At 30.9% G+C, this 17910-nt stretch overlaps 1 protein-coding gene across 8 annotated transcripts in view; it reads right to left on the reverse strand.

The window, feature by feature from the left end:
* LOC145257294 (excitatory amino acid transporter 3-like) overlaps positions 1 to 17910 on the reverse strand; it is a 147595-nt gene that overhangs the window by 16865 nt on the left and 112820 nt on the right. For 4 of the 8 annotated variants that reach the window (XM_080115650.1, XM_080115651.1, XM_080115652.1 and 1 more), the window contains 2 exons: positions 14041 to 14159; positions 226 to 8621 (listed from right to left, as the gene is read on the reverse strand). In XM_080115650.1, the coding sequence (XP_079971776.1) occupies positions 8503 to 8621; positions 14041 to 14159 (238 nt within the window). In that variant the 3' untranslated portion in view covers positions 226 to 8502. Of the gene's footprint in view, positions 1 to 225; positions 8622 to 14040; positions 14160 to 17910 lie in introns of those variants that run through there. The other 4 variants (XM_080115653.1, XM_080115654.1, XM_080115655.1 and 1 more) reach the window with 2 other exon arrangements.

A 17910-nucleotide genomic window follows, 5' to 3' on the forward strand; every position in this document is an offset into this window, starting at 1 on the left:
ATATAAAATAATACGTATTTTAGTAATTTTATGTTCAGAATGAATATAAAATATATGTTTGATTTACACTGGTTATTCTTGTTAAAAACGCATGTGAAATTATCCATGAGCATAATAATAGCAATACTATCAGCGTAAAGGTACATTTGGAAATAGAAAATAAAAATTCACTTTTGGTCTCCTGGAATTCTTCTAATGCAGCGAAGAAGAAACATGATGCGGAGATGCTATATCTCACCAAAATTTATTAAACTTCACCAGTGTGATAAAATTTCGTTTATCTGAAAAATTTATTTGGCTGTTTACATAAACGCATGTTTTGACCAACTTAGATCAAAAGGGATACACAAGGTTCGTTTCTTTTAAGTATTGTACAATTAACCACAATGAATCCTTCAAAGAACACTAAAAACATTAAAAAGGCCAAAAAATAAAAAATTTCTTGTCAACATGATAACTCTTTTCTTTAAGAATAATATTTTTCCAAAAATATTTTTTGCAATTTGTTTACCCTGATAATACATACACATAGGGAGAGTCTTGATTTCCTATATTTCCAATATGAAGAACATCAAGCGGTTCCTCAGTTTGGCCCCCCTCCCCGTGAGTAAGAAGTTCCAGAGTAAGATTTTCGCTCAGATTCTCCTTGACCGCCACCTATCCCTCGCAGAAGATGTCCTACCAGAGTTTCTGTGTGGCTTTCGACCCTCCTGTGGGGCCATAGATATGATCTTCTGTGTGCGACAACTACAAGAGAACAACAACGGCCCATTATTTTCCTTTTCTGAGATCTGGAAAAGGCCTTTGACAAAGTGCCATAACATTCTATGTGGGCTGTCCTCGCAATGTATGTTTGTCCACCAGACTTTGTCAAACTGGTGCGTGTCCTCCATGACGGAATGATTGGGAGAATCTGTCATTGGACCTCTCTCAGGCCCATTTCCCATCAACAGCAGCCTGAAGCAGGGTTATGTTCTGGTTCCCACGTGCTTCTGTCTCTACATGGCAGCAATGCTCAATGAGAACCCCCTAGAAACACCCTCAATTGACCTATAGTTTCTTATGGACGGAGGCGTTTTCAATCTTGCTCGACTTCACACCAGAAACTTGTGTGTAGTGCGAGAACTACAGTATGCTGAAGAGAATGACACTCAAGGTCAGACGGCAGATGCATATAACTCTGCCTATAAACGCTTTGAGATGCAGATCAACACAGACAAGACCAAAACCCTCGTCCAACATCCAACAGGGCTGATACTCCCAAACTTTACCACCACAATAATCGATCAACCACTAGAAAAAGTGGACCAATTTCCCTACTTAGGGAGCATCCTAACATCTGCTCCCACATGTAAGAAACACGTGGAGAACAGGATCAGGGCAGCCCACTCCGCCTTTGGATGACTCAACTGCCATGTTTTCAACAACCATGCACTAAGGAATAATATAGAAGCGATATAAAAAATCTGAAACGTTTCCAACAAATCAAACAGGCAGATTTGAAAAATCTCCTGGCAGAGCCTCACCACAAATACTGAAGTCCTGGAACGAGCATCAGTGATCAGCATAAAGGCTACCATCATTCACCACCGCCTCCACTGGGTGGAACATGTTCACAGGATGAATAATTCAAGGCTCCTCAAGAAAATGTACGGAGGGCTGGTCCTAGGGAGCTCCAAAAATGCGCTACAAGGATCAATTTAAGTGCACCCTGGCTCAAACAAATATCGACCCATCCTTATAGGAAGAATTTGCCAGGGACAGAAAGATGTGGAGAGGTGCAGCATACGATGGCACCATGGACTTTTCCACCATAGACTGAACAGTCATGTCACAAACAGGCACCCATCCCAAAGATGGCGACTGGTGACTAGCGACAGGACCCAAAGCCCGAATACAAGTGGGAGCTGCCACCGACGACATTCAAATAAAATATTATTTCAGAACTGTTTCCTATCATATTTTTAAAGTTATCTTGTTTGATTTTCAAAGTTAAATTCAAATATCATTTAAGTTGACAAATGAAGCCTTGCTTCTAACAATCCAATTTTCATTTGTTATGTTAGTACTGATATAATAACGTTCTTTGTTACAAATTATTTTTTTTAATACTTAGCCAAGGCGACTACTAATATAAAACGTATTTAAATAATCACCTAAAAATAAAAAATTATCAAGGAGATAACTCATTTTATTTTGAAAAATATAATAGTAATTGCGTGCCTTAATTTTAAAAATGTACAAACAAATAAAAATTAAAAACTAAAATGGCCAAAATACGGCTAGTAGATAGAGATATTTGAACATAAATAAAGAAAAATATTACAATGACACGTGTATTTATGGAAAATGTAAAGAAGGAAGAAATGTCTATTACCAACCTTAAAATCTTGAGAGAAGATAGGAAGTGAGTTTCAAGTTTTGACAGCTCTTGCGTTTATGTTTAGAATTCATTACAGTTATCTAGATTAAATTTAGTTTTGAAACAATAAATCTTTAAATTGAAGTAAAGAAGAAAACTATAAGATGTTAGAACAATTAAATAAAGTGCTAAATGAAACCACTATAATGGTTGGTAAATAATGGGATCAAAGTGAAGTATCTGTCCTGCCCTCCTCAATTCTTGACTGCGGAAAGTTTTATTTTTATCCCATCTAGAATGTCATTTTTTGCAGAGTTAGATATCCCCTATATGAAAACCGACCTTGTGTTTAAGTTTTTCCTCGGAAGAAGGCGAATAAATAGAGACTTTAATTAACCAAATATAGATTATATGCTATCGTTAAATCTTCTCTAAACTGAATTCATCCGTGTTTTGTAATTCAGAATGCTTATTTCAAATTATCTACAACTCCTTGTAGTTATCATACTCGCCGGAGATCCATCGTCAGCACTTAATCCAACAGAGCAGAAGCTGCCATGGTGGGTCCAGGCCCTCTTCTGTCGGATGAAGTATAGTCTGGCTCAGTTCTAGGAGGTACACCAGTTCAGGCATTATCTTCTATAATAATGTCTTGAGTAGCGGTTAGTTCATTTCCCGTCGGTGAGGGATGCAAACGGGTCTGTTCATGACTACTTTTGCAGAGCTAAGTGCAACTTCGGGAGTGCTGCCCCCCACTTTTGGTTTTGTGTGACGTTTTCCTCAGTGGAATGGAAGTAAATCCACTATTCGAAAATGGCATAGAATGAAAATAAAACTTAGTATCAATTAGTGAGGAATAGATTTCAAGCAGTCATGTTCAATAAAAAATGAAAATATAATAGCTAATTTATAAGCTCCAGTTTGTATCGAAAGCGAATGTTGACTATGTAAATCGGAAACTTATAAACTAAAAAGCTCATTCTAAATAAGAGAGACAATATTGATTGGTATCATAATTCAAAATCTAAATATAACTAATACGTGGATTATATTAAAAGACAATATTTGCTTGAGGTGATAATGTAATTTTTTATTAGAAAAAAAAATGTTTTGGAACAGTAATAGATTAACATCGAAAAGAAAAGAAGATAAATGTATATTTTTTTCAGATTAAAACATATGTGAAAAATTTTAAAATATCTTTAAATTAACTGAATTAACCGTATAATGTGAAGTAAAGTTAAAGCATTAAAAATATATTACAAATATCATTTAAATATCTACTAGAAAATTAAATTTGCAAAAACGTTAAGGTATAAACATAATAGAACAGATCAATGAACAAACTCGTCAGCTGAACTAGTTTAGTTATTTCTTTTTTCACTTTGTCGATATTTTGGGCAAATTTAGTCTGTTAGTTGCAGACTTTTATAGGAATCATGTAAATAGCACCAATATGGGTAAATAAGTGTTAAAACTAAAAAAAAGAATATTATTGCTTGAATTAGATGTTAGTAAAGTATTTTGTAGTTCTTTATTTATTTCATAACAGAATTTAACATCTTAAAATTCAAAATAAAAAAGGTTAAAGCATATTAGTCAATAAGTTAAGAATAATAAATAAAAAAGAAGAAAAATGAACATAATACATAAAACAATTGACATACAATTCAAATTCATACAAGTTAAAAAAATTAATGCAAACAGTGTTGGCATCTGTTTCAACTACCAAATTTGGAATATATCCAAATGCTGATTTAACAGACCAAAAGCAGGATTGACACATTTCTTCGAATAATGATGATGAAGAGCTATAGCACAGTTATAGACTCAAATCAACTCACGATGGTTTAAGGTGTGGCACAATATTGATATCAATATCAATATTGTCAACAATATTGATAGATCCAGACGGTTGAGAAAGTCATGCATGGCAGGATCAATCCATTTATTGGTTTTCATGTCAATCGATAGAAATACATAAAAAATATTAAATATGCGTTTTATAAATATCACTTTAAATTTTTGTAATGAATGAATACACGATAAAAAATATTCATATATATTGAATACACAAATAGTAATTCCATTGCATAAAAACGTGAAATACATTTATGTGTTAACTTTGAATCAGTTTCTCAGGCATCTATTTTATGCAAGTTTTTTTTTAAGAAAATAATTCAAAATCACGTTCTTGACAAATTGTATGAACTTTGAACGAAATGGATTTAATTGGTTTGATGAATTGGAATCTTTACCTTTGAAAATAGATCTCCAAATTTAAGTAAAGATGAAAACCATAAAATGTCAGAACAAGTTTGTAAACTGCCCATTTGAGACCACTACGTTATGTTGTAAAGTGAACAAAAATACCATTTGAACCTGTGTCTAAATATAGGAAACGCGTTAAACCAGTATCATATTTACCATTCAATTACCAGGAATCCTATGGATGACGAAGGCCAAAATAGTGACCAAGTGTTCCATATCTGCTAATGTTTCCTTGTCAATAGTTTACATATTTTTCTATGCCCGACCAAAATGCTATAAACCAACACAACAGTAATACGTGATTACCTAAGAAAACAATTTTAATATCACAACATCGGATTTTCATAATACCACAGCTCGATTGATACGCTATTATTCGTCGAACAAGAAAAAAAAATCCCTAAACAAATTTGTGTCCTTTATGCAATCTATCGTGGGTCGGGGAAACTAAAGAAAGAAAAGAATAAGTTGTTAATAATACTTTCGTCACAAGTGACGATTTATGGTAATTTACTTTCCCCCCAACCGTTGAGAAAAACAATGAAGTTCGACAATGGAGATGCGTTCCTTGTGTTGCACATGAAAGGTTGAATTTTTTCTTCCTGGTATATTTGTCTGGGTATGTCAAATTTCATCTCTCTCTAGCTTCTATGCCTTTATAGCTAGTGTAAAGAAAACCATTAGAGAAATTTCATAGAAAAATACGGGCAATCTCCAACAATTGCGTTCCAAAAGCAAACAAGATGGAAGTAGATACAGTTGATGCAAATACAGAACTGAAGTCACATAACATGGAGCGAAATACGAAACCATATAGAAATATTTTATTTCAAAAAGTTATTTTAGCTTTAACAATTCTTGTATTATATTAAAAATATGGAAATATTTTATTTAAAAAAAAAGTGAACAATTAATGCTGACTGACACTTTGCAAATAAATAAATGGTTTGCCAAGCGGCGTTTGTTAGCCAATTCCTGCATGTGTGAAACTTTTATTTATTCTTTATAAGAAACATTTTTATATAAATGTTTAAAATAAGTTTTTTATTTTTTGGGATGACACAAAAAATGTTCATAAAAAACTTTTGTACATTATTTAGGACAAAATTCTATGATAAAATATGTAAAATGACAATCTAAGAATTACTCTAAGACACTTAAAAAAGTTTATTTTTTTAGTGTTTTGTGATGACTCAAGAAGTCTAAAAATATTTAACATTTATTTAAAAATATATAAATAAATTATTGTTTCGTAACTAGCGTAAAAACAAACAAAAACTTTATTTAAAGAAATGTAAAGTATGAAATTTTGTGATATTTTTTATTGTTTCATGAAATGATTTTTTTAAATAAAATATTTCTATATGGTTTCGTATTTCATTTCATGTTTAGTGACTTGCGTCCGTATTAACATTAACTGTATCCATTTCCGCCATCTTTGTTTTGGGAACGCAATTGTTGAAGATTGCCAAAATATGCTACTTAAATATTTGCATGAAAAAGTTAAAAAGTTACGATTTTGCTTGCTGGACTGCTTACGGTCGGTTTACCCTCAGACTCTTTGAACTGACTTGCGAATACTGTTGGCGCGTAAATTTTTCTCATGTGTATTTTTACTGACATCACCTGTGTTAAAATTATTATCTAAAACGATGTTTAACTTATTAAGGATTGTGTTAAAATTATCGTTTAAAACTGTGTTAAAATGATCATCTAAAACTATGTTAATATTATTATTTAGAATTACCTTAAAATTATAACCTAGTACCATGTTAGAATTATTATTTAAGATTATGTTAAAAGTATCATCTATAACTATGTTATAATTATAGGTACGTGCAAAATGAATGCCGATGCTCAAAATGTATAAACATTTTAACTCCTCCCTTTACTTAAAGATACACCAAAAATTAGGAAATATATCAATTTTAATGAAAGTTTCAGTATTTAACAAATAAGTATCACACAATATAAAGAACACATTATTTTTACTTAAATCTTAGTGGAATGTATTATTTTGTTTAAACAAAAAAATACCTTTACTAAAGTTATGATTTTTAGTAGTAAAAAAAAAAACATGCATGAATTTACTTTTGCCTTTTTTATGAAAATACAGCATCGTAAATTGTAACGATTAAAAAAATATTTAATTTTTACCGGAACATTACGGAAAAAAGCCCCTGAAGTCCGTATTAATGAATTAAATATAATTCAAAGAAAAAATAATTTTCCGAACTACCGATATTATCATTGAATTATTTAATATTTTCACACAAAAAATATAATTGCAAAAAATATTTCTGCTTTTTTTTTTTAATTACAGATTTCTTATAATTTTTATGTGTACGATTCTAATATTTTCCTTGCATGAAATTGAAACTTTCGGCGAAACATAGTTTTATATAATCTTGAAAAATAAACCTTTTTCTTTATTAAAAGCAGGAACATATAAAAATAATTAAATTTAAAAATGGTAAGAATTATACATACATTCACAGTAGGAATGTGCGGATGCACGGCTGGGAGAATAAAGAAAACAGCACATCCTACCTCCCTTTAACTACCTGACATCATTTTACGACAGCCTGGGTGAGGCCCCATGTTTTGTTTTGACAAGCTTCTGGGTTTGACCTTTACTCCTGATCTGAAATGGAACACGTACATCAAGTCTGTTGCCAAGGTCGCTGGAAAGATGGTGGGATCCTTCTACTGCTCCAGAAGATATCTCACTACTGATGCAATTCTCTATCTATATAAAAGCCAAGTACGTCCAAGGATGGAATACTGTTGCCATATCTTGGCAGGAGCTGCTAAAAACAGCCTATCCTGCCTTGACAGAGTACAAAATAGACTTTGTGGCTTAGTGGGGGATGCCCTTTTCTCTACCCTGCAACCTCTCTCCCACAGAAGAGACGTTGCGAGCCTATCCTTGTTTTATCGTTATTTCCATGGCAGATGCTCGTCTGAACTCCAATCTCTGGTCCCCCCTCGCCAGTCTTTCACGAAAAACACCTGTCTAGCTGAATCCACTGTGAAAAATTTCCCCCACTCTATATCTGTGCCTAAATCAAAACGCGGATTCCATGAACAAAGCTTCTTTCTTAGAACTGCACGCCTGTGGAACTCTGTTCCGTCTGCCTGCTTCCCACCGGACTACAACTTGGATGTCTTCAAGTCCAATGTTAACAAATTCCTAATGAACCGCCCCCTTAAGTAAACACTTCATCAAATCTCCACACTAACGTAATGAACTTGCAATAACCCTTATCCTTGAGTGGCTTCCAGGTCTTGATAAGTGGTGATCACTGTGTAAAAAAAAAAAAAAATAAAGCCTTTCGACTGTCTGAAATTTTTGCCTTCCGTATAATCCATGTGACAAAGACTTTGTTTTCTTTCGGTTGAACGAAGTGAGAATCTCTTGCTTTTGGGGGCTAATATACTATTTTTGTATAAACAAAGTGTTTTTTTTTAATTCAATATTTGAGGACTTTACTCTGAAATAGACCCAGAAAACTAATATTTATCTTTCAAAGGATTTTTACAATTAATTTATTTAACTTCAAAATTTAACTGAATTAGCTCGCTGTGAAAAAATTTTTCATAACTTTATTTTTCACGTGTATAAATATTTTTTTCCTTCTGGAAATTAACTTTAGTTTTTAATCTTCCAAATAAAATCAAAAAGTAGTCGGAAACCTACAAAAAATTATGATAAATCGGCTTTCAAAACTATGCTCCCCATCTTTATTCCACGATTTTTGCCCGTACCTATAAAATTATTATCTAAAACTATGTTAAATTATAATTCAGAATTGCGTTAAAATTATCATCTAAAACGATAATAAAACTATAAAAATGGAAAGATTTCATTAAATTGTTAATCTAAAACTACCGGAAGTCTTACCAATTATTTTATCAGATCCAGACTTGGGATTCATTGTTGTAATGTTATAATTTTCACCATTGGCAAACAATGGAATTTCACATTCTTAAAACAAAATAAAATGGAATTTTATTTTTCAAATGTTTTGATGCCAGTCTAAATAAACAGTGGCTGTGAAAAAAACAAAACCAAAAAAAAAAACAAAAAAAAAAAACTTACATACATATATTCGAAAGTTATGCATTAGTAATTTGTGGATTTTCTTTGACCTAGGAGCACCAAACCATAATACTTTACTTTTGCATTTGAACTTTGGTTCAAACTGTAATTTATCTTTTAAATTACTATTTTATTGAGAGGCATTAAAAATCCATTTCTAACATTATCATTGTAAAAGAATTGAGTTATCTGTGAATGGATTATTAATAGATTAAAAAACACTGACTTGTGTTTCTTATATCATGGCACTTCGAAATTCAAAATATGTTTATGCCTTAAGATTGTTGAATTAAAAGTAATTTTGTGTCTTTAAATAAAGTTTTAATGCAAAAGTCAAGTATTATCTTTCTTTGATGCTTCTGAATGAAAAGAAAACATTAATTTTCTCGAAAGAAAGTCATCATCTATTGATTTTTAAAAAATTACATCTTAAATTACATTTCTCATAATAACAAAACTTAGACATAATGAACAATATATTTATATTAAAAATGTATGTCATTTAACTGAATGTCCTCTACGTGCAAACGGCTCATAAATTATTGAATCACATGCTCCAATGTTTCTGAAGTTATTCAAAAATTTTCTTTAATTGATCAATTGTTTGTGTTCTTTTGAAAACATAATTTTTTAAGAAACCGCACAAGAAAAACAGTTTGCCATAAGACTATTCTAACACGATTTTGTGTTGTATATGTATCAAGATGACGCAAAATAAGATGGGCAATAAAGATGAAACAGTAATTTAAATTAAACAAATTTATTTTTGTTACGTTTTTTGTGTATAAGATTTGTTTTCATCAGGAATACAGTTTTAATCTTATTAAAAATTTTAAATAGGGACTTTTCAAAGACACTATTTTCATACCGCAAAACGCACATATGAACATAATTCTTTAAAGAAATACACACACAACGTAAATTCACTAAATTTAGTATTGAGTTGAATGCAAGAACAAATCTGTGTAGGCATTAAACATGTTTTTATGTTAAATATTATTACATAAGGAATCATTTTCAGTTAATATTTTATTTTAAGCACATAAGCTCAAGAAATATACGATTTAAACGTGTAAACATTGTTTAAAAACTAACATGTCCGTCTTATAGACGCTTCATATCGAAACTAACAGCCTTAACCATCTTGGGTGAAAAGACAACAGCTTCAGCTGGAACAGAAAACGAACCGACGAGAAATTTCTTCATTATTTCACACGAAATCTTCGTCATAAAAATTATTTACAATACCTGTAATACGTAGGCATTGCTTCTTGCTCATGTGAGATACCGTTTCCTAGAATAATGAAAAAAAATTCTCATCGGTTCATTTTCCATTCCGTCTTTTCGCTAGAGAAGGTCAAGACTGTTAGGTTCGATATTAAGCCTCTACGAGACGACCATGTTAGTTTTTAAGCAATGTTTACGTTATGTGTATTTCTCGTGTTTAGATGCTTAAAATAAAATATAAACATTGTTATCAAGACTCTGTCACATCTACAAGGTGCATTAAAAACAAGGGGATAGCTCCATTTTTAATAAGAGATTCGTAAGAGATTCTATTTTATTTTTAAATAAATGTGAACCTCTTTTTCTTTTAGCATTACAAAAGAAAAAGAAGTTGTGACTACTTAAAAAAAGATCAAACAATCGAAAAAAGTTGTCAACATTGAAGCAAGATACAAAAAGTATTAAGACATATTTTGTTTCATGTTTCCGGAGGTCGCATTTTGCGTTTCTCAAGTCACATAACATTTTGGCGGTTATGTTGCCTATGTTTCGAAATAGGACCCACAATTTTCAAGATAGCCCAGAGTTTTTTTCTTTATTATTGCTTTTTTTATAAAGAGGAAATTCTGAACAAGTGCTGTTTTCTCTTATTTTATTTTTGATTTTTGATAAATATTTTAATAATAGTAAATAAAAAAAAAACATCAATATGTGTTGATTAAAGTGTAATATCAAAGCGGATGCTACACTTTACTCCTAGCCAAAAGACGTCCTCTCTTGTCTGGTAGTTTTATTAATACGCAGAGATTGATGAATTTGAAAATATCTTTATAAAGTATTGATTTATAAGTAAACTAATTTGGCCAGTTTTTCTTAATCATTCTATTTATATTTATGTTAAATAAGATTGGTTAAAACTTTACTAATTTTTAATCGTTCAAGTCTGAATGAGAACAATTATTTTTTCCTTCGAGTTTGAAAGAATTAAAACTTCTTAAAAATTTTTCGTCAGCAAACTAAAGTCTTTCTAGTCGAAAAGGAAAACAATTGATCTCTTCTTTTTTTTATCAATTTTCTGAAATATTTTTATCCTTTTTTGCTTTTTTCCATGGGGATGTTTATGTGTGTGATTTATAAGATTAACAAATATGATATTAAAATTTCATTAAATATTAAAAAATAATTAAATGATGTGAAGAAAATATCATGGCTGTTGTCATTATATAAAGAAAATATCATGGCTGTTGTCATTATATAAAGAAAATATCATGGCTGTTGTCATTATATAAAGAAAATACCACGGCTGTTGTCATTATATAAAGAAAATACCACGACTGTTGTCATTATATAAAGAAAATATCATGGCTGTTGTCATTATATAAAGAAAATATCATGGCTGTTGTCATTTCCAAATTCATTTTAATATTTTAAATTATTTATGAGTTCTCACGTTTCTGAATTTTAAGATTAATAAGTTGGATTGTTTGAATTATGTCGATTACTTTTCTCCTCTTGGTTGTTATTCACACAACATTTCAGCTGATGTAACCTCTGACCTTCTTCAGACGTGTCTTATCGAACTTGGGAATCTTCATGTCAAATTCAGAAACCTGTATGGAATTTCGAACTGAACCGTTTATTTCATCTACAGGGATAGATTGTTCTTGTTCTGTTAGTCATGGCCGGATAAGTAATTTTAAATTATATTCTTAGTATCGTTTGTACTGAGCATTGAACCTCTAGAAGACTATTAGAACTTTATTCATTGCATCATGGATCAATGTGGATTGAATAAAGGATTCAGTTTGAAATTGCGTATCGATTCTTGAATACAGCACGAAGATTCCTGAGTTTGACAAGATGTACGCTAAAGGAGGTTGGCGGTCACATTGAAAAAAACGTTGTAAAAATAACACACAAAATGAAAACAGTTGTCCAAATAATTCAAATCATCAACATTTTTTACATCCGAGAAATTTCGAGAAAATTCATTTTCCGGAAATTAAAAACTAATACCAACACCAAATTAGTCATTATAATTCGTATTATTACTTATCCACAAGGAGTTTTCACACAAATCCTCATCAATGATCGTGTTGTTCCTTGGAGTCCAACTGGTATTAAGTCACCACAGATTCTCCAGTACTCTCCACTTCTATTGATTACCATTGCAAATCACTTTGTAATATTGCAACAGTCGTGTGCCATTAAATTCTTGCTGATAATGGGCGTTAGCTTTCTCTGGAATTACAGTGATAAGTTTCATCAGGATTCCAGTAATCTCAATGCCCTTTCAGTGGAAGTTTGAATGATTTTTGTTCATCCCATCTGACTCTTTATGATTATTTTTTATGATACTAATTTATTCTTCTTTTGCCTTTTACTTATTTAAATAGACAATGAAAAAGTTTATTTTCTCCTAGAAAATACAAAACTTATTTTTTTATTAATTGCATAAATAGTGACTAAACTGAAAATCAGAAATATAGGTAAATATAGAAATTATAAAATCAGATAAAGACTTTCTTACAACTAATAATTGATTGCTGTATAGAAAACATAATGTAAATATAAAGTAAAAAAATAAAGTGTTATAGTCTGTTAGAAGCATTTTGTGTAATGTACACATGTTTGAAAGCCTTAGCAATGCATATTTTTAGAACAAACATGTTTAATTCTGCCAAAAGATGAAATCAAGTAAAACCTTTTTCACAGATAATACCAAATTGAGTTCTATTAAGAAACAAGTTATCTTGTGTGTCCATGTTGGATGTTTTTTTATTTTTATTTTTTTTTACTATTGTGATCACCACTTATCAAGGTGGATAGCTGCTTGAAGATAAGTGTTATGAGATGGATTGACTGCCAGACAAAAGATGAAGAACACTATGAGGATACTAACATTGATCTATGGTAAAAACTGCATAAAATTAATTATGTGGTGGTCTAAATAAGAATTTTTTGACATTGAATTTGAAGATGACCAATTTGTAATCAGCAGTGATGCAGTCTCGAGGTAATGTTTTTCACAGTCGGGAAGTTGTTGAAAAGAAACTCTGTCTATGGAAATTTTGCCTGATGTTAGGCACATGGAGGGAGAAAGAAAAGTTATTTTTCATTTATCAGTATAGAGGAAAATCACCACTGCACAAATTGAACGCTAGTAATTAATTGAAAATTAATTGGTAACTGTTATCAAACATCTTTTACTTTATTGTTTTGCGTTTTTTTTTTAATATTGGAAAATGCTTTAATGGAGAAAATATAAAATTTCTAGGCGATGCGAGGTACCTTTGCTCCTTTTGGATCTATAACGGGAGTTTTTGAGCCAATATAAAGAATAATTATGGGCCATTGTTTTTTTTTTATGTAAGAAGTGATAAAAATACACAATTAAAATAAAATCATTTTTTCTTTAGAAGCTAGTTCCTATTTACTTGTCTACCCACAAGGGTACAGTTAAACACAAGGTCGATTTTTAATGTGGGAAAATCCAACTCTCCAAAAAAGGCAGTTACGAAAATTAAAAAAAAATGCCTCAGAATAGAAAGGAAAAAATCTATCCGTTACTAACCGAGAATAGAATGGATGAAGTGTAGTATCAGAACAGAAACTATGCTTTGATCTTAGCTTAAAAAATGATTTTTTTCATTATTGATTAGATGGGAAACACTAAAATGAATTAGCATTATAAATAATTAGTATTCAACCAAAAACAAATTAACTTCAACAAACTGCCTGTAGCAATTGATAAAAATATAAATTTCAAAAAGTATAAATTAATTAGAATAGAAAAATATGAAGGATCAAGTTATAATTTTCTGTTAAGCAAATTTAAGTGAAATATTTTTAACTTGTTTTGGATTTTATTTACAATTTTTTTTTTTTTATATATAAAAAGATTAAAAAAATATTTCATTCCTTCATTCAAATACATCAGTTTATCTGCAAAGGTAAGACATTTTTTTTCTTTAGATGATTTTTCATTGTCTTCAATCGAATCATTTTTTTCATAACTGTGTGGCTACTTCTTCATCAGATTCAAGGGACATGACTTCGTTAAAGTAAGGAATTTTACCATTCAGTTCAGGATTATCAGTTCTGTCGATTGCATCCAGATCTTTTTGAGAAAGCTTGGCTAGAATTCCTGCTCCATAAGCATCTCCTATTACGTTTATGGTCGTACGACATCGATCCCTAAAAACAGAAAGAAAAAATGGTTTCTTGAAAAACTGATATATTTAAACACATTATTACAATTTAAAAAGAAAAGACAATATTACGTACTTAATGTTCATGTCGAAAATAGTAATATATCTAAAAAGTAACGAAAATTCATGGAATAGAAAGTTATTTATAGTTAAAAGTAATTTTTACAGAAAATTGGGTAAAATTGCATTTTTCTTAGATGTTATAAAGTAGACGGTGAAAAGTTCACACACAGGGTACATAACTCAGAACGCACATTTTAGATTACATCGTTAATGGCTTCCAACATTTATAGCCTATAGCGATAAACTTTTATTTTTTCTCAATGAATTTTCATAATTTTTGGATATATTACTATTTTCGACTTGACAATCAAGTTTGTAATATCGTTTTCGCTTAAAATGGCATATTTTAATATTATGTATATATTATATATTTATGAATATTTATCATACATAAATATGGTGCCTGTTGAGATAGATCCAACAGACCGATTTTTAAATCGGTCTGTTGGGTCTATCTCAACAGGCACCATATTTATTTATGATCTGTTGGAGATCTCTTTATCTTAATAATCTCATTTTGACTTGAGAAACTCTCACTGCATACGGTCATTAATTTTTGGTGAATAATCGATTGTCAAATAATAAAATAAGCGAATGACTGGTAATCGATAATAAAAAATCGAAGTAAGACGATTATACTGAAGAAGGAAAATAGTATATTATCTATATATCTATAAAAGTGAACGTGTCTGTGTGTCTGTGTGCGTACATTTCCCTACGCAATAAATCAATTTTCAGTCTACAGACTCGAAATTTGATATATAGGGTACTGAGATTTGGGAAAATCTTTGTGATCGGCTTTCAGCTAGAAATTTGGCTGTTAAGGGGTCAAAGTTCAACGATTTGACCTTTGAGAACTCTACCAAACTCCTCCGACAATTTTGGGTCTAAACACTTGAAATTTTAGATATAGGTTCGACAGAGGCGACGGATTTTACCAAGATCAGTATCGTTTTGAAGTTCGACCTTTCAGATGACAAATATCGAAAAATTGGCTAAAAATATTAATACCTTCATCTTCAACTGGGCACTTTTCTACAGAGGCGGGGGGGGGCACTTTTTCGCCGATATTTTTGAAAGTCATCCTCTCCTTTCGCTTGTCTAGCCTTAATTAAAACCTACATCACTTCCGGTTTGGCGGTGGTCGTAACAGCAAAGACGTCAGGTTTTTTCCCCATTCTTTTCCTTCTTTGCGGTACAGGTTTGAGCCTGCCTTCCTACTATCACTTTTTTTTTTATTTTTGCTCAACATACACCTCCAAACACCCGGGCAACGCCGAGCTGAAATGCTAGTATATCTATATTTATCAGAACCGCCTTTGAATATTGCATATTGCATTATAGAAAACATGTTTTTATCATCTATATTTTTATAAAGTAATAGGGTTCGTGTGTTTCTGTCTGTGTGTACAGCTCTCCATCATCAACGAAATATAAAGGAGGTAAGAGGGTAGAGAAACATTAGAACCCATTTTAAAATGTTTCTGTTATAGGAGACATAAGAATCTATGCCTAATTTCTTTATATACTATTCTACAAACCACCCCCATATCGAATGACTTATGCTCATTTGCATATCACATTATATTAAATCTCTTTAACTAATTACCTCGACCTTATTACATATTGGAAATATTCTAATCATTTCAACTGTACTATTTACAAAATCTATTTAACATTTAATTATTTAATATATTTTCATTTAATTTTATATTCGATTTATTTCACTTTACGTATATTATCAAAACAATTCATTGGCGAGCAAAGCTTTATGGTTTGGGATTGTATTGAAAATGTAATGGAAATTTCAATTTCGTTCCGTTTTAATCTTTTATATTTTACTTGCCAATATAATTGAAAGAATACAATTCAACTATCGTAATTTTATATAAATAAACAAAAACAAATATTTTAAAATAAAACTTTATTAAAAAATAAATAATTTTATTTTTAAATGAAAAAAATCAATTTAGTAAAATAATTGTATTAAACACCCCCAGCCTTGTCAGCAAACCTGTAAACCTATAAAAGTTAACATTTCGAATGTAAACAGTGATTTTTCGATTTTGTTAGCGCTTGCCGCAATTAAACACAATTAAAACGGGACTAACTTTATTTCCATTCTATTTTTTAAACAACCCCCAAAACATAACGCTCTCTTCCAGTTATAGCCAATTTTTTTTTAATTAAATAAAACAGGTCAAAATAAACAGATAAGCGCATTTTCTTTTACATTTTTCTTACAACCATTGTCAACCAACTGCAGGATATCGTTACTTTTGTGGGGTTGTTTTGAAAATGGCACGGAGATTATAATTTCGTTCCAATTTAATCTTTCTGGTCGAGCCTATTTCGAAAGCCTGTTTATCATAGATTTGAACTACAAATAATTTATTACATTTTGATTATTACTATCTTAAGACTTAAAGCTTATATTTATTTCATTTTTCTATTTATATATTGAATTAGTTATTTCCAGTCTTATTTAAACTTAGTGCTTTCTTTAAACCGGATGAACCTTTTATAAAAATATGAGTTTAACGTAAAGAACACGAACAAGGTTTTATTCAACTGAATTTCTTCCAGTTTACTAACAAAATATATAAATTTAAAAGAGATATAAATAATAAAATAAAAAGGTTATGTAATTTAAAAGAAATACACGTACTCACAAAAGCAGAACTTTTTTTTACACATTTTTTTCTTTAAAACCATAACAATGAGACTAACAATTACCTAGATCTTAGTAATTATTTGTTTTAATAGAACTGTTTTAATTGTACTGTTTACTTAGTTAACCTAAGTTGGTATTACATTTATTTTACATTTACTTTTTTTTTTAATTATTACTTTTAGACTGTGACGTTTACACCCGGAAGTAATGAGTCACACGTAGGTCGCTTTTATTCATTCCTTTTGGTCAAGATCAAAGTGTAGTATCTGTTCTTCAGATGCTGCACTTCATTTTCTTGTTCTCTTTCGGTGGAGGAGAAATCCTTCACGACTGAGACAATTTTTATTTTTGTACCTTTTCTCCACGTTAAAAAACGACCCTGGTGTCTAACTCTGTCCCGTGGGGAGGCATAGTAAATAGGTACAATATAATTGTTTATAATTGTACTATTCAGAAATATTATTTATAGTTCGTCCATTTCAGTTAGTATACATTTCCTTTATGCTTAATTAATTTACAATCATTAATATCGTTAAACAATTCCGTTTAAAACCGAAATTATGCCACCCAAACGAAGTAGAAACGAAAGTGAGGAAGAAAGAATGGAAAGATTGGAAGCTAATAGACTAAGAGTTGCTGCAATTCGCTCCAATGAAAACAATTCAGATAGAGAAAGACGTCTAGAACTTAACAGGATACGTCAAAGAGAAAGGAGAGCAAGACTGTCAGATTTGGAAAGAGAAACCCAACGTGAAGCTGACAAAACTAGACATGCTGTAAGGCGGTTAAATTCATCACAAGATGAAATTCAAGAAAGGCAAAGATATGCACTGGAAAGAGAAGCAATATTACGATCGAATGAATTATATGAGGTAAGTAGACGTACACAAGGTGAGTTGAGAGTGGCTCAACGACATCAGAATGAATCGGAAACCCAACGAAGCTTTCGCCTATACCAAGGGCAACAACGAGAGGCTGCATGGAGAGAGAGTATGACTTT

Source organism: Euprymna scolopes, chromosome 3, assembly GCF_053919585.1.
Source record: "Euprymna scolopes isolate OS-2025 chromosome 3, ASM5391958v1, whole genome shotgun sequence".
In the NCBI taxonomy this organism is placed as follows: Eukaryota; Metazoa; Mollusca; class Cephalopoda; order Sepiida; family Sepiolidae; genus Euprymna; species Euprymna scolopes.